The following is an 18,563-nucleotide window of genomic DNA, read 5'->3' as shown; positions in this document are numbered from 1 at the left end:
TCATACACAACGTTTGTTTTTCCCTGAAAGAAGAATAGGTGTGGTCCTCTTTCTGTGATCTGGAATTAATAATGCATTTCACTTTGAATTGTCAAAACATGAAAATAGCAAGAACGTTCATAACGAAAACCACTTACAGCGAAAACCATATAATACCATATTACAAGCCTGTTATTCTTTGATGTTAATTAGGTAAGCAACTCTGCAAGAAAACATAAAATACAACATGTTTATATCTGGAATGTTTATGTCACAAACAAAATATCATAGTAACTTACAATTAAGCAGGGCCTCGTTCCACAAAGCTGTCGTAGTGCTAAGACTCGTAAATTCCATACTTTTACATAGACTCTCGACAATCGTACGCTAAGATCGATTGGAACAGGGCCCAGTGAACACCAGAGTTCCTTCAGTATAGATGAACGTCTCTTTACCTTGCTTATTTTTCTCTTTTTTAGTGAATTGATCGACTATATACCAAAAAGCGTAACACACCTTCATCACAGATGCCAACATCCGGGACACAGCCCCTGTTGTTTCCCAGCGATGGTACAGCACTTGACCAAGTCCCGACAAACTCTGGCGCGGGAAGTGGAGCCCTGTTGGAGACGTTGGAGTGGAGGCGATGTTTTCAGCTGCAGGGGAAAGAGAACGGCGACGGATGCTCTAGATAAAACGAGGCTGAAGCTTGTCATCGGTGACGGCGGTAACGACATAATTCGGCCTGAGGACCCTTAGATACAGTTCTATAAAACGGTACTGAGATGACGACAGCTGGTCTATTGAAGATGAAGACTGGCACTTGCTCACCACTGTAATTGATGCTCATGGGCTATACCAATGTTGGTTTGGTTTGGTTTGTTGTTGTTTAACGCTGCACTCAGCAATATTCAAGCTATATGAGGGCGGTCTGTAAATAATCGAGTCTGGACCAGGATCCCTAGGGCCTTCACAAATCGTCTGATCCACTCAATGTACACGAGATGTGTGGCAGGTATCAATGCTAATGGTGGTCACACCAGGTATTGACTGACATTTTGGGTATTGACCCGAAACTGATTAAGCCTTTTACATTTGAAAAAAAACAATTATGTCATCTGCCTTTTAATTCATTAAACTGTCTTCAGTCAAATCTTTGTCAATCTTGCCCTATTAGTATTTCTTGTCTTTACTGTTGAAAATAAATAACATGTATACTGCATACTCGATTTGCGTTTCTTTTGCGTGTGAATATACATAGGTAGTATTTATCAAATGTCCAATGTTTTTCACAGCACCAATAATATGATGTACGTAACGTAATTACGTTGTCCATCAACTTTTCCCTTTGAAATGTGTCAATGTCCATAGAGTGTACCTGTACCCATGAAAAGAAATAAAGTGATAAAAAATAGATATTTTCACTTAAAAATCAAACATCATAAAATCAACTGAGAGGTATAGTTTCTTTTGCTCCTCAGTTTATAACCGAATGACACAGTAGCACGGATATGTACCACTTCTCGTCTAGCGGTCTATAAATGTCAAACCAATGAGAGCAATATGTGATACGATATGTATACCGACGTATATCGACAGTAAAAAGCCTAATAATCATGCAATATGTATAATGACTGATTCACTGAGACAATGTACATATGGACTGAAATGTTCAGTCAATACACATATTGCATGAATAATGAGACTGAATTTTAGACAGAATTGAAATAAAACTCCTTAATTTATTTTCTTCACTTATATTTGGATCTATCTTAATCTCACAAATATCAAAATAACTTCTCTAAGTATGCAGTTTACACAATGTATTGGAAGAAATCTGAGGTTAACAAATGTCAACACGTCACAAATTTTGTTTGTTTTATTATTAATTAATTAATTAAATATTCAGCAGCATTGAAATGAAACAGTATCCTCATCGAAGCAGGTTCGAATCCCAGATTTGCCCTGATTACGTTTCTAAGGTTTGTCAGCACCATACCCGTGCTCGTGGGTTTCACCGAAGTGGTAAACGTCTGTGACCTTCACTACTTCGGGCTTTCCTCCCACAAACTGGAATGCCGCTATTACAGAAAAGCTGGTTTTACACACCGCTCAGCGCCGAACTGGATAGACTGGGTTCCTGTCTACCTCAACTTGTGGAACCAACAGTGGAACCAGTTTAAGCATTGTAACGACGTCACGGTTTCAAAAACGTATACATTGTATCAAAAGTGTCTCAAAGTTCTTATGTCTTCACACAGTGTAAACAAATTGTATAACATTCAAACTCGCGTTGATTCTTTCCAACAGTATCTAAATTGAGTAAATCCAATAGGTCTATGTATTGCCAAGCCATTGCTAAAAGAGCCGGAATTGTTTGTTTGAATGTTATTCAACGCCGCACTCAGCAATATTCCAGCTATATGACGGCGGTCTGTAAATAATTGAGTCTGGACCAGACAATCCAGTGATTGACATCATGAGCATCGATCCACGCAATTGGGATACGATGACATGCATCAACCAAGTCAGCGAGCCTGATCACCCTATGCCGTTAGAAGAGTATGTTTGCTAGCTACAGAATCCGGTCACAATCAAATCCGGTGGTAATCCGGTTTGGGCGGTGACCTAGACATGAGAGCTTCGTTGTGTTCCTACCACGGTGTATGAAGCTGTTGATCATCGCTACTGTCGGTGTCCATATTTATATTGTGCTTGGTAGAATCTGCGTTTGCTACTCTCTTCTCAGTCTCTCTTCTCAACCATTGTGTCAGTAAACTGAATGTAACTAAGTTGTACGTATCTGGACCGTGGGGGCAAGTATCTGGGAATAGATGACCAGTCTCGTCACGCTTCTTATTAGTGAGTGAGTGAGTGAGTGAGTTGGGTTTAACGCCGCTTTTAACAGTATTCCAGTTATATCGCGGTGTGTCAGCTTAAAGTGAGAGGAAAGCACGAAGTGATGCAGGTGTCAGACGTTTACCACTTCGGTGAAACCCACGAGCACGGGTATGGTGCTGACAAACCTAGAAACGTAATTGGGGCGAACCGGGATTCGAACCCACAATCATAGGTTTCTGGCGTGCGAAAGGGACGCAACTCTGCACAGCGAATCGCGGCGCCTTAGACGACTGGGCCACCCGTGCCCCCCGCTTCTTATTAATACATAGGTTCAAGACAATGTACAACTCTTGAAGATACCCTGTTTGTAGAAACTATTATATAAACCGAGTTCGATAAGAGAAGTACGACTGATTGTGACATGACATGTGATTGTACATGTTTGTAATAAACCGTTACACTTCCTACACATGAAGTTAATTCATTTATTTGTTTGTGAGAGGTGATGGACAGTTTGAGATTTATAGTGCTTGTTTAGATAATTATCTCTAAGTAACAGTTAACAAATTGTGTATAATGTATGTACACAAGTAATAAAACTGACTACGCGAACAATAAAATATCAATAATATTACTAATATAAATTTCACTGATAGATTAATTTACTCTCGACATCACATTAATGATGGAATACATGGTATGACTTAATACAGCGGAAATGAATGATTAAATTATAAAATCGAGACGAAGAAAGTGAAATCAAATGTGATGTCATATCTTATGAGAGTTTATTGAAGTTGGCCGAAGCCAGTTTCGAGAACTTAGACAACAAAATTCCTGTCAGCAAGCTACCCAAAGACGTAGCTTTGAGAATTGTAAGCAAAAAGTTAATTACATTAACTGGTGGGACTGACCTGTACAAGGTACTCCTCTGACCCGAGTTTGATCCTACAATAATGGAGGAAACAACGGTCATTCTACCCGAGAGACATATCGAAGATGTGGAGACCGGTACTCATTTGGTTTTCCGTGGGCAATTTACAACCTTAAAAGGCCAGATGGCCAACAAACTAATATTTTTCTCAGTACAAAACGTTAAAACAGAAGACGAAGATAAGGTAAAGAAACCGTTGGAAGAAAATGACGAACAGGGGACCGACAAGTCCCCAACTGGTCCAGTAGAAAGTTCTGGTGACGAAGAGGAATCCATTTGCAAGGCGTGTCCTTCCGATGGAAGCACGGATCACTGCTCTGTATGCGGTGGTCCGTGGAACCACGAATACCAACATGGAGACCCAAAACTGCGTCACCTGTGGGAAGATGACGAAGTAAAGAACTGAATCCCTTGAACGGATTTCATTAAGAGATCTTTTTAAGTAACCTAGAGTTTATAATGTTTAAAGTCATCAAGTAATCAAATGTACATGAATATATTGCATGAATATATTGTGTCACTGTATAAAAAAATAATATAATTTTATTGAATGGAAATCATGGTGTACGTGTTCTTAATTTAATATATATTAGATACTTTATATTATTAAGAATGAGATTGTTTATTAATTGATTATTAGTTATTTCTACGCTATGTATTATCGTTTAGGTAGATCAATTAAATTTTTGTCTATCTACATCTTACGATTTGCACGTAGTAAACGGACAACTAAAAGTAACGATAATGATAAGAAACGCAATAAGACAAGTCACATTATGATGTATTCATGAGGTAGACCAACAACGCTCGTAACAAGTTCATGAACTTTTGGCATTCGCGCAAATCCAACACTGGAGATGATAACGATCAAACGCTGTGTTCCGAATGTAATGGGTCATTTAGTTGACTGATAATTTTCACATCCATCGCTTTTAGGGGTATCTAAGAGACAAAACTTTGCATGTTGCATCAAAGCTTTGGCATTTGCCTTAACCTTGTTGCTGGCGATCTATAGCCCCATTTTTATATTGTGTCGTACCTCAATAATCAGATATTTTTAATGTTCTACAACAAGTTTTAAGTCAATCTGTGAGATATTGCTAGTTTATTATACTGTCCCTCGTCGACAGTTTTTATACCTATTGTATAACTTGTATTGCCGACGTGACTTTAATTAAACTCACTCACTCACCCACTTTGGCATTTGCAAAGGATTTGCAACATGTGATGCATGGATGTAATTCAACTGATCTTTGATTCACGCCTGCATGCGCACAGTGATGTGCACGGAATGGGGAACATGATGTCGATAATCTTTGTAGTTTGGAAAAGTACGTTTGCAGGTTTTCCATGTCAAAGTAGCTCTATTATTAATGTGATATAACTTTTTGTGTTCAGTGAGATAATGTTTTCATTTAAATTGTTTCTCACATTTCTGACACTGATATGTTTGTCTAAATGAACTGCAATTTGTTTATGTCTCTTTCGATTTGATTTTCTGCTGTTTGCTTTGAAACATATTTCACAGGTGTGCACTGGAGTTGTATTAATGTTAGACATGATTCTTTACACTATTTCACTATTATTTTTTTGAAAGAAAAATGCCCATTTTGTTTAAGTGTTATCTCTGGAAAAAAACAAGCCAAAAACATTTTAGTAATATATCAGTTTTTAAAAAGGAAATTGTGTTTGTTACATAAAATGAAAAATGAATTAACATTCATCTTACCTGAGGAAAAGTGTCAACAGCTGCCTTTTTTCTGACCCTGAGACCCGTGAAGATTCCGGGGTAGAATAGGTCTTCAGCAACCCATGCTTGCCGTAAAAGGTGTCTATGCTTGTCGTAAAAGGCGACTAACGGGATCGGGCGGTCAGGCTCGCTGACTTGGTTGATGCATGTCATCAATCCCAATTGAGTGGATCGATGCTCATGATATCAATCACTGGATTGTCTGGTCCAGGTTCGATTATTTACAGACCGCCGTCATATAGCTTGAATATTGCTGAGTGTGGCGTTAAACAACAAGCCACCCAACCAATCTGACACTGATCTTGAAGTTCTCCAACCACAAAACTCCTCGGCTGATCCGAGTTTCTCTTCTGAATACAGATTAAGAAGTTTTTGACTTCATCTTGATCTCCACTCCATTTAAAGCTTGAAACTTTAAATAATTGGATACATTTTATACTTTTATGAAATAAATCCTTTTCTTTCAATTTTAGCTTTAAAACTCCGACTTTAAAGCTGTATCTACACCTTGGTATATACGTGTTCGTTTAAAGACATACATGATAGTTTATTTCAAGTAACTTTTCCCATTTCATCCCATTCTACAAAAGGAAAGGTTTGAAATAGATAATGATCATAGATAAATGAAATTAATATATTTGTTATAAAAGAAAAAGCAGAATATCATTTAGTTTTTTAGCATTGAACTACGAAAATAAAACTAGCAAAATCGATAATGAAAATAATTGTGAAAAAATCATCTAAATAAACACAAAATGGATTCACCTTGATCTTAGACAAGATTTATTATTTTGCAAATTGTATTTTAGATGATGCCAAATAAATGAAATATGACTAAAAACATTGTATGTATTGGAATCACATGGCATTGGTCAAATATTTGATCATTTATAAAATGATGCAGGGTACAAAAACACATAATGAGTACTATTTAAAACACCAAAACGAAATCACTTTTACAATGAAAAGCATAATTTATGTCAACATACCAAAATTTAAAAAGAACTGCGCCAAGAACTAACGGTTTTAGTCAAGCGATAAACGGTCTCATTTAGTCGTCGGTCGCCGTCAATCCAATCGTGATCTACTAGATCTACGTTCAAGTTCACATCAGTTCAGTCAAAGAGAATATTATTATTTACAAATTGACAGCACGTGTGTCCATTATACGACCACAACATAAGATCAGCTGTTTCACGTGACATCATCCACGTCACATTACTGGCACTACAGATAACACATCAAACAAAAGTTAAAGCCTTGCGATAGATTATCATACGATAATCGAAAGTACAATCGACATCAATAATTTGTAAAACTGAAATTAATTAGATCGAATATCCATTGCAGAATGTTGGAAATACGAACCATGCCGTGTTACGATAATATATTCCATTTTCTGAGGAGGTTCACAATGTGTATTTGATAATATCTACATACATAATTAGTTACCAGTTATCTTGTACAATCAGCATGTTACATGTTAATTAGACACACGGATAATACTATTTCAGCAAACAAACCATAGCGCCATCAGTTTCAATGAAAATAAAAACAAATCAAAATCGAACTTATCAGCACATTGATCCATAAGCAACTCAAATCCAAGAAGGTATGTCTGTCATCATTTTAGAAGTTAAGTTTATGTTTTCAGTGGTTGAATTTTTTTTGTATCGCGTGTATCATCGACAGAGCCTGAGGTCGAGGAAGCTCATTTGGGACCGACCTTGATACAATTTGTTTCTATTATGGCGATGACTCACGTTTTGAAATCTCCTTTTGCGACAAAACTTGAGTGAGTGAGTATGGTTTTACGCCGCTTTTAGCAATATTCCAGCAATATCACGGCGGGGGACACCAGAAATGGGCTTCACACATTGTACCCATTTCGGGAATTGAACCCGGGTCTTCGGCGTGACGAGCGAATGCTTGAACCACTAGGCTACCCGACCGCCCCTGGCAAAATTTGAAACAGTTAGGGTTATTCGTTCACGAGGTCAGGTAGTTTGATCAATCACACGTGACCCTTCGTCATTTCACATAAAAAAATGCAACAGTAATTGTCGAAACGGGCGAGCACGTAAGGAAAACAGGCAGACAAGAAAGCGCGGCACAGCTATGAACATGCAGTGTTGATCACTAACGACCATAGCTGTCTTTCCATATCTTAGATTTGGATACTTTCAGTTAATGAGCATTATAAACAGAACGACAATCTGCTCAGTCGTTTCGTCTCTAGCGCAGTGCTAAATCGCTGTGACACACAGTCGATAAAGATACGCAATACTTGATCAACAATCTTCTGTTGCAGCCTAAACGTCAATAATTTAACGCCAATAACTATACAAAATGGAAAAGTTAATCTTTTTGACCAGTCTGATCAGATTTCTTTTTCAAATTGGCTGTCTGATAGTAAAATGCATGCGACATGGGTGCATTTATAATCAAACTTCGCCGTCATTCGCATGAAGTTCAAAATGGCAGAGAAAGGTCGAGAAGCGCGGTAACCACTTTACTAATCTCACCATATCTCGCAGTCCGTAGCACTGTATAAAATATGAGTTACACGATGTTAAAGCTGAGATGATCAGGGTGATGATGGTTTTAATTTTGATATACGCAGACAGTGTTGGACATCTCAATTCTCAGTTGAAATGTGACATTTTTACGGGAACATATATGGTCCCGTTGCACTGACGGGGTGTGAAAAGTGGGGGACCAAGAGGATTAAACTCCTTCACGCTGAACTATTGTGAAAATGTACACGAACACCTATCCTGTAGGATCACGTTCCACAAACCGATCGTAGTGCTACGATGTCGTAACGCACATCATTTTAAATAGTGGCAACTTGGCTAATCTTAATTGCAAGCAATACCAATTTCACGATCTCACAAGCGGTCTTTGTGTCCACCCCTTCCCACCAAAATTATTTTGGATGCTTTTAAACGATATTTCCTGCATACATATATAGATATATATATATAGATATATATATACGTGTTTCACCAACATATATTCGACTTTCATTCAAGAATCATCTGTGATGACAATTGAAAGTTGAACATTAAAACGAATCGAATATATTACTTTTGTGTGTTTTTATATCTCATTCGAAGTATGTGATGGTTATTTATTTTTCATTTTTTACGCGAGCCGACCTATCATTGTAATGAATATAATTTAAACAATAAATACTAGTGTCATGTTCGACCGTGTACAGTTTGAATTAATGATTTACTGCGTAGATAGTAAATTGCGATTAACTTATTATTATTTATTTTTAAAATGTGCTTTTTTACTTGGTTGGTTGTTGTTTAACGCCGCACTCAGCAATGTTCCAGCTATATGACGGCGGTCTGTAAGAAATCGAGTCTGGACAAGACAATCCAGTGATTGACATCTAAAGTATCGATCCACACAATTGGGACTGATGACATGCATCAACCAATTGCAGGCCATTGCACCTGAGACTGACCACCCGATCCCGTTAGTCGCCTTTTACGGCAAGCATGGGTTCCTGAAGACCTTTTCTACCCTGGATGTTCACAGGTCTGTGCTTTGTTAAAGGTGTAAGCAATTGCCTTTCTGCTACAATGATAGTTTCGCCCCTGTAGTCTTAATACAGTGTGGTACAGGGCCTGGCCCTCAGTATAAGCCTCTGTCTGCTAATCATTCTGCTCAACCTATTCAAACACATTGATTCTTTATGAATAGAACATGAATAGAACATGACTATGTGAAAGTATTGAGACTGAGATGTAAGAAAGAAACAAAACAATCCTCATTTCATATACTGTTTTATTGCTAAAAAATATTTCTTTTATATTTTATATTTTGGTTTTAACAAATATATAGTTCGCATCAGAGGCAACGTGCGGATATATCTTTAACAATAACTTGAAGAAAAAGAGACTGTGACGTCATATATGTCACGGGATAGGTAATATAGATCAGAAGGTTAAATGCGGATGGGGTGGAGGAGTTATCTCCCTGGAAGAAGCAGCGACAGATGCTCTTTCAGGTCCTGGTTCTGAAACACACAATCACAGGTGATCACTTGTATTGGGTGAGGTTCTGGCCCAGGGGGTACATTCATCCTCTACATCTCAGGGACTCACAACCTATACACTAACCCCTGGACCCATTCACAAGGTTTACGCCATCTTAAATTACCTGCCCTTCATTTTCATTGACATTTCATCGACCAATCAAACGTCGAGTTAAGGAAAACGAAACTGGGTAAGGAGGGGGGTTTGGGGTGAGGGTGGAGGGGGTGAACTCACATTACCTAGACACCAAAGCCATCCTTTCCTTCAAAAGGATTTTTGAGGGCTTTCTTGTGCGTGTCAGTCAGTTTTTCAGAGTTAATTTCTCTATGGTAAACAATGGGACTGTCCGCTATGATGTTAATAGCGCCAGCCCAACATCGAGGCTGGGTTGTAACTCGTATTCTGATTGGTACGTTAGACGTAGTAGCGTAGCCAATCAAATTGGCTAAACTAAATCAAGGGCAGGTAATTTTAGTTCGCGAAAACCTTGTAAATGGGTCCAGAGGTAAGTGTATGTTCACCGAATTGCGAGCGAATTGTGTTTTTGGGGGTTTTTTCGGGGGGGGGGGGGGGGGGATGAGATAGGCAAGTTGCTGTTTTTGGGACGGAATAATTGTTGGGACGGGATGAGTGAGTGGGTGAGTGAGTATGGTTTTGGCCGCTTTTAGCAAGATTCCAGCAATATCACGCCGGGGGACACAGGAAAATGGGCTTCACACATTGTACCCATGTGGGGAATTGAACCCGGGTCTTCGGCGTGACGAGCGAACGCTTTAACCACTAGGCTACCCCACCGCCCCTGTGACGGGATGAAGATGGGGTCGGTAAGTTGCTGGTTTTTAACAGGTGGGTGGTTTTTAACAGGTGGGTATGGCCAAATTGTCCTCTTCCCCAAACGCACACACACACGCACATACAAGCACATACGCACGCACGCACGCACGCACGCACGCACGCACGCATACCACTCACCCTGCCTCTTCCTCTTCCCCGTCCCCGTCCTCTCCCGGTGTTTCTGCCGTTTCCGATGCCGTTGTTGTTCCAGTTACCACGTCCACGTCCTCGCCCCCTCCCACTGTTGAAGTTACGGTCGTTCCCGAGGAGTCCGAGGTTGTTCATGGAGAGGGGATCAAAGGCGGACACCGCCACCAGGAAACACGCTAGGAAACAGATGAGAACAACTCGCCTCAGACACTCAGACAACAAAGCATAACGTGCTACCAACACAAGAAAGTATTTATGCCATTGTTTCTTTTCTTTATGGATCGCTTCCGTGGTCTAGTGGTAGAGCGTCCGTCCGGAGAGCGGAAGGTCTGGGGTTCGATCCCCGGTCGCGTCATACCAAAAGACGTTAAAGATGGTACTTGTTGTTAGCCTGTCTGGCGCTCGGCATTTAGGGCCTTAAACAAGGACTGGTCGGCTCGGAGTCAGTATACTGTGTCTGAGTGGGGTATTCATGTTAAACTGCGACATGGTATCTCAGTGGGCTTGAACTATAAATCGGCATCAGTCCTGACTAGTACAAACAGCCACACACGCATGCATGTACGTCGCTATATAAGTGCAACAATCTTGGACGCGACGTTAAACCTCATTTCACCTCACCTCATGTCTTTATGACACACGCCGCGATTTAACTAGAATACTTTTAAAAGCGGCGTTAAACCCAACTCACTCACTCACTTTATGGTTGGTTGGTTGGTTGGTTGGCTGGTTGTTTAACGCCGCAATCAGCAATATTCCAGCTATATGACGGCGGTCTGTAAATAATCGAGTCTGGACCATACAATCCAGTATTTAATATCATGAGCATCGATCCACGCAATTGGGATCGATGACATGCATCAACCAAGTCAGCGAGCCTGACCACCCGATCCCGTTAGTCGCCTTTTACGACAAGCATAGTCGCCTTTTACGGCAAGCATGGGTTGCTGAAGACCTATTCTACCCCGGATCTTCACGGGCACTCACTTTATGACACATGGCTAGGTCCTTGTGTTGCAGTTGATGCGCCTGTTTATTGACCTTGTACACCAATCACCGAAATAGCCAGGATAGGTACAATAAATACATCTTATATCCATGTTTAATTTCTCTTTTTTCTTATTATGAATTTGAAGATGAATACCATGTTCTTATGATGTGTCTGAATATATGTACATTTCAAAGTGTGCTGCAGTTTATAAACTTATTACAAGATGAGTGAGTGAGTATGGTTTTACGCCGCTTTTAGCAATATTCCAGCAATATCACGGCGGGGGACACCAGTAATGGGCTTCACACATTGTACCCATGTCGGGAATCGAACCCGGGTCTTCGGCGTGACGATCGAACGCTTTAACCACTAGGCTACCCGACCGCCCCCTGTTACAAGATGAACAACCTAAGATTGTTCATAATTTATCTAAATATATATTTCATGTGCTCAGAGATTAGTTCGAGATAGCAATAATATCACATAACTTCTTTGACAGGCATAATTTCACCTTATTTCACATGACCATTAATAAATTGAAATATAGTTTGTTTTCTTTTAATTACCGAAGGTCGAGGGTCATTGAACATTGAACGGGGGTTGAAGTTACTGGCCATGCTTCAAAAAAGCGCTTAATGTTTTTTAAAAAAACATAGCTATAGCATTGGAGATGTGGGATAGCCTAGTGGTTAAAGTGTTCGCTCGTGAAGCCGAAGACACGGGTTCGATTTCCCACATGGGTACAATGTGTGAAGCCCATTTCTTCGAATCCAGGAGGGGATTCAACCCCCCAAAGTACGAGAATCTACACTTTTACTAAGTGTTGTCCCAAATTTAACATTTGTTACATTTGACCACTTTCTAAATGACAGTGTGTCTTCATCCCTCACTACAGCATTGGGGCGGTCGGGTAGCCTAGTGGTTAAAGCGTTCGCTCGTCACGCCGAAGACCCGGGTTCGATTCCCGAAATGGGTACAATGTGTGAAGCCCATTTCTGGTGTCCCCCGCCGTGATATTGCTGGAATATTGCTAAAAGCGGCGTAAAACCATACTCACTCACTCACTACAGCATTGTGCATCTATCTCGTATCATATCCTAGGGTCATTATCAGGTTTGATATTGGTTGAGCTGCCCGGGGGACCGGCTGGTCTTGCACTACCCTGAGCCTTATATTTCACTTGTTAAACAACATACTTGGCCAAAATTCAATACAGGTTGTCGAAAATAATAAATGATTTTTTTTGGTAATTTCAAAATGTTAACTATAATCAATGAATGTATGAGTAAAATTGCTATATATATGTAACAGAATCACATTTCATGGTTCTTTAGTCGTAGGACAGTCATGTCCTAATGCACAATGACAGCAAACACCGAAAAGATTATTCACTAAGCTTCACAGCGTGATTGTATTATACCCTGTAGTTTAACAGTTACACAAAGGACAATGAAAGAAGCGCACTTAAAATGTTATATATTTGGTGAAACCTTGAAATATTATTGAAACACATCTGTGATGTCATTTTATTGTTTAAAAGCTCCTTTATTTTTCAACATGTCAATTAATCTACACTTAGAATAGACGGAACTATTTTTGTATGTTTTAAGACGTGAATGATTTCAAATTTTGTCGGAAATATGTGTCGACAGCGGGGCACGAACGCGCATCGTTTGATGTTATGACGTCTAATTGTTTGACCTCAACTACGGTGACACAAAGCAGCAAGGTGTGAAAATAACTATTAAATATTTTCAAATATTTGCATAATCCTTAAACGCTTAACAAATATGTACAGTGTTGGGTTACAGCAGGGTGCTTTTAACAATGTAAATACTAGTATATAGAGATTAGGTAAATCTTTGACGAGAAACATATTCAGGTATACATATAATATCTTTGTTCGGGGCTCTTAATTTGCTAAAAGACTCCTGAAAATCCAGGGAAGAATAGGTCTTCAGCAACACATTCTTGTCGTAAAAGACGACTGTGCTTGTCGTAAGAGGCGACTAAAAGGATCGGGTGGTCAGGCTCGCTGACGTAGTTAATGCATGTCATCGTATTCAATTTGCGTGGATCGATGCTCATGATGTCAATCACTGGAATATTGCTGAGTGCGGCGTTAAACAACAAACACGAAACAAATAAATTGCTAAAATGACCTATTTGCATGTCTTTTCAACGCGCAAGCGATTGATACAATACTAGTTCAGGGCTCTACGAAGAGCGTGTTCCATGCATTGTAAATATCAGCACGCGACGGAGATCGGTGCACGTGCAACAGCAGCAGAGAACGTATTCCTCGTGCATCACGCAAGGGCGACTCACGCAGTATAAATACAGTCGATAAAGATTTCGTGTTTATTTTTCAAATATATTGTACAAGATACTGTTTTGTCAAAGTGTAAAAGTAGGGATGTGTTTTAAGTAGGGGAATATCCTCGTAACCCAATACCAAAATTTGGTTCCATGAATCATATTATAAATAAAAATGTGTGTCTACTTGTACTAGTCCAGACTAACGCCGATTTTATACTGCAAGCCCACTGAGATACCATGCCACAGTTCAACATAAACACCCCACTCAGACACAGTATACCGACTCCGAGTCGACAGTCCTTGTTTTAACCCTTTAATGCCGACATGCTTGCCGTAAAAGGCGACTATGCTTGTCGTAAGAGGCGACTAACGGGATCGGGTGGTCAGGCTCGCTGACTTGGTTGATGCATGTCATCGATCCCAAGTGCGTGGATCGATGCTCATGACATTAATCACTGGTTTGTCTGGTCAAGACTCGATTATTTACAGATCGCCGTCATATAGCTGGAATATTGCTGAGTGCGGCGTAAAACATCAAACCAACCAAACCAACCCTTAATGCCGAGCGCCAGGCAGGGTAACAACATGCACCATCTTGCTTGATCTTGCTTGATAAACATGTAACTTGACCAACAAAAAAAAAATCTCCGTTATGTGTTTGCAAAATGAGTTGAAACTGTTCCCTTTTTATTATATATTTTCTAATTATCTTCGCCATCTTACTCTGAGAACCGTTGTGTTACTGGGGCAGACTACGACAAGTCTTATTGTATTGAATGAGATGCTCTTTGATGTTATTTACTTTACACCATATAAGTATATAAACATCGCGCTTACCTTTCAGAACATACAGAACGACGCCAAGCAAGATGATTATATCTAAGTCAAGTATTATCCACCCTGCCGAATAGTTAGCAAACATGTTTCCATTCACAATCAACTTGGCTCGGGGAGTCGGTCAACTCGACTTCTGGGTCAACTCGACTTCTGGGTCACCGCGACAGCAACATAAACTGTATGCGCATTTCATTCAGAAGCAGCGTCACAAAACAGTTCTGGCATAATGAGTCGTTATAAAAACATGGCCTACAACGGCTGAAAAACACTTACCCAGAAGAGCAACGAAACCCACGATGTTTTTATCCATGATTGCAGTAGAATGACTCTCAGACAAATATTTTTCTCCTTTATACAAATTATACACCCATAATTACACTGATCAAACGATGCATTTCCTCCAACTGAGCTCCGCTCCGGGAGCTGAGGTTTTTGTCCATGTCACGGCGTCAGAACGCTTGACCGCAGTGGTCACTGTGTGATGGTGGACACCCTGGCGCGTCTATCCCAAAACACTGGCCCCCCTGATGGGATATACAGCACCTGGGCGGTTAACGCGTCTGATGATACATTCTGATACATATCCTCGGTATGGGCATGTCAGACAGAGGCTTCTGCCCCTATTGTGTATTTCTATTCCGTTTGACGCTTTCAGTTTGGTTTGGCTGTGCTTGCTTTTGTTGTTTGTTTGTGTTTACTGCTTGTTTACAGAAGCGCGGGGCGGGAGCATCTAAAGAGAAGTATACTGCGACAAATATTTGTTCGGTAAAATTTTATTAAGTCATTGTGAAACTCGTTCATATTTTGTCAAACATAATTATGTTTGTCATTTGCTGTGAGGCTTTGTACAGAATGTAAACACGTATCTCAGTAACACCATAATTGAGGTTTCTAGAGAGCGTTTTTCAACATGGCGTTCTTTACTGATGACATATCAGTGGTCTTATGACAATTGTATAAATGACACATCTTCCCACAGCATTAGAAACCAACTATTATCATTTTACAGAGTGACCTGGTCTGTGTGAGCGAGTTACAGTAAGGTCTTCAGCAACCCATACTTGCCATAAAAGGCGACTATGCTTGTCGTGAGAGGCGACTAATGGGATCGGGTGGTCAGGCTCGCTGACTTGATGGATGCATGTCATCGTATCTCAATTGCGTGGATCGATGGTCATGATGTGGATCACCGTCGTCATATGGCTGAGTGCGGCGTTAAACAACAAACAAACAAACAAACAAACAGGCTCGGTTACCATGCAGGCCACTGTGACAGACTACACTACGGGGTAAAATAGTAGTCACTCACTCCCTGCAGGGGGTACGGGTCGCCCAGTAATCTAAGACAGTGTGCAGAGTTGCGTCCCTTACCTCCCCGGCTCCTCTGGCCGTGAGTTTGGATCCCTTAAATACCTCGATTGATATATTATCAATCTCACTCGGTGATACGGTCCCTCCACCGTAGTTGTCGAACGCTATGACGTAGATATGTTGTTGTATTTGGACGTGAGCGAGTTTTTCACCCAAGCTGATTTCCTTCAAAATCAAAAGGATGCAAGCGCAAGAAAGAAAAATGCAAATTGCCAGGCAAATGAACATTGTAACTTTAAGTTTGAACTTTTCCTGTTGGTGAGTTGATGAGTGAACGAGTGATGTTAAACGCCCTTATCCACAATATGACGATCACTTTACGGAAAACTGTAAGTAATAGAATCTGAACCGCAATATTCCAGCAGGTTTACGAGATTGGCTTCACACGTGTTACCCATCAAGGGAAGTAAATATTATTGTTGTTGTTATTTATTTGTATTAATTGACTTAATTTCGTTTATATTTTCGGCGGCATAAACGTTAAAACCCGTGTGGCCACTTTGCGTCCACGGGGGCATGGGTGGCCCAGTCGTCTAAGGCGCCGCGATTCGCTGTAAAGAGTTGCGTCCCCTGGACACGCCAGAAACCTATGATTGTGAGTTCGAATCCCGGTTCACCCCAATTATGTTTCTAGGTTTGTCAGTACCATACCCGTGCTCGTGGGTTTCACCGAAGTGGTAAACGACTGAGACATGCATCACTTGGGGTTTTCCTCCCACATTAAGATGACACGCCGCGATATAACTGGAATACTGTTAAAAGCGGCATTAAACCCAACTCACTCACTCACTTTTTGCGTCCACAGTGTGCACACCTGCATTTACGGGTATGCCGCTGAAAGTCCAAAGGTCAAAATCAGATCAGAGCGGATCTGAGATACTTACAAGCGCGATCAAGGTAATATTACTGATTCCGTATAATAACTGAGCCTCGATTTATTTTATTAAATTGACTTTTTGTACACATTATACCCAAGAGCGTGTGCGCAGTTAACGTTTAAGGGTTCTGAAAAAGGGGGATGCGCACCCCTGCGGACCGAGGTTCGATCCCACCTTACAGGGTTGTGGCTCGCCTAAAAGACGCAACTCTACACGGTAAATTACTTTTAGGAATTTAATAAAATGATCAAAATGTTATTTTCAGAGAAGTTATAGCCTCTCAGTGAATGAAATATAAGATGGGTGGATATGTGATCATTAAGACACTGGTGTAGTCGATATTAATCACAGAACAGACAATATTTGTATTGAAATCTTTATTTACATATAGTGAACGTAGATGTCACTATATTTCAGAAATGTATGTACAAGTGCGTCCGAAAAATGGTTATAAAAAGTGTTATATTATATTCATACAATCTTCAACTATGACGTTGTCTTGTGTGACGTCATTCCGACCTAACGCCGCAAGAAGATTCGAATGACGTCAATACACTGTTGTCTCGTGACGTGATATGACCCTAGGGCACATACGATCTTAATTAACCCCGATATGTTTGACATCGTAGGTAATAGAGAAACGATATAACATCGGATAACATCATACCTATGTCGCATTGGTCTACAGCCAGTAATAAGGCAGCTATATCGCATAGATATACAGTTAGCAATATTACGGCTATATAACATAGATCTATAGTCAGCAATATGGCAGCTATACCTTATAGCGTAAGTGAGTGAGCGTGTGAGTTGGGTTTAACGCCGCTTTTAACAGTATTCAAGTTATATCACGGCGTGTCAGCTTAATGTGGGAGGGAAGCCCGAAGTGATGAAGCACTCAGACGTTTACCGTTTCGGTGAAACCCACGAGCACGGGTATGGTGCTGACAAACCTAGAAACATAATCGGGGCGAACCGGGATTCGAACCCACAATCATAGGTTTCTGGCGTGCCCAAGGGACGCAACTCTGCACAGCGAATCGCGGCGCCTTAGACGTCTGGGCCACCCGTGACCCCCCAGCCAATACTCACGTCTCTGTGGTCCTATTTGTCGGAAATTGGTTGATATGAGAGAGTGAGTAGGATTTCCACCGACTTTAGCATTATTTCAGGTACATCACAATGGGGACACCAAAAATAGGCTTCGCAGATTGTATCCGTGTAGGTATTCGAACCCGGGTCTCCGACGTGACAAACTCTTCAACTATTAGGCTATTTAACGCAGCCCATCAATATCCCAGCTTTAGGGCGACAGCCTGTAAACAATCGACTCTGGACCAGACGAACCAGTGATTGCTATTTAACAGAAGATCCATGCTGTCGGGGTATGACCGCATTCAACCCAATCATTCATCACGGTAAGACTGGCCACCCGGCAATGGCAAGCACATATATTCTCTTTCGGTAAAGGTATGCCTGTGCAGACATTTGCAATACTGTCTTTCAGGTAACCATTCAGGGATGCGTAATGCAAAACGAGGCTTAAATTATTGTAGTATTTTTAGCATCGTGTAGGATTTTTTACACAAAGGCGAGATACGTTCAATCAAAGTGTAGTAGTTAGATG

General features: G+C 40.5%; 1 protein-coding gene across 1 annotated transcript; it reads right to left on the bottom strand.

Annotated features, from left to right (window-relative positions):
• Nucleotides 1-9,288: 9,288 nt before the first annotated feature.
• LOC124112805 (rRNA 2'-O-methyltransferase fibrillarin-like) lies at nucleotides 9,289-15,254 on the bottom strand. Its single transcript, XM_046472948.2, has 3 exons — nucleotides 14,961-15,254; nucleotides 10,529-10,716; nucleotides 9,289-9,537 (listed from the first exon to the last, which is right to left on the bottom strand). Exons 1-3 carry the CDS (start codon nucleotides 14,995-14,997, stop codon nucleotides 9,490-9,492), a joined length of 273 nt encoding a protein of 90 aa, XP_046328904.1. The 5' UTR covers nucleotides 14,998-15,254; the 3' UTR covers nucleotides 9,289-9,489.
• Nucleotides 15,255-18,563: the final 3,309 nt, after the last annotated feature.

The sequence above is a fragment of the Haliotis rufescens genome, unplaced genomic scaffold, assembly GCF_023055435.1.
Source record: "Haliotis rufescens isolate VD_foot unplaced genomic scaffold, xgHalRufe1.0.p SCAF_58, whole genome shotgun sequence".
Lineage (NCBI taxonomy): Eukaryota > Metazoa > Mollusca > Gastropoda > Lepetellida > Haliotidae > Haliotis > Haliotis rufescens.
Note: the sequence above shows the minus strand (reverse complement) of the source record. Positions and strands in the feature narration are given on the sequence as shown.

Excerpts from the sequence above, each read along its gene's own strand:
- LOC124112805 (XM_046472948.2), bottom strand. The coding sequence starts at position 14,997 with ATGGATAAAAACATCGTGGGTTTCGTTGCTCTTCTGG. Across the intron at positions 10,717-14,960 it reads GGGTTTCGTTGCTCTTCTGG|CGTGTTTCCTGGTGGCGGTG; the intron begins GTAAGTGTTTTT and ends TCTGTTTCCTAG. Across the intron at positions 9,538-10,528 it reads GGGGAAGAGGAAGAGGCAGG|AACCAGGACCTGAAAGAGCA; the intron begins GTGAGTGGTATG and ends TGTGTGTTTCAG.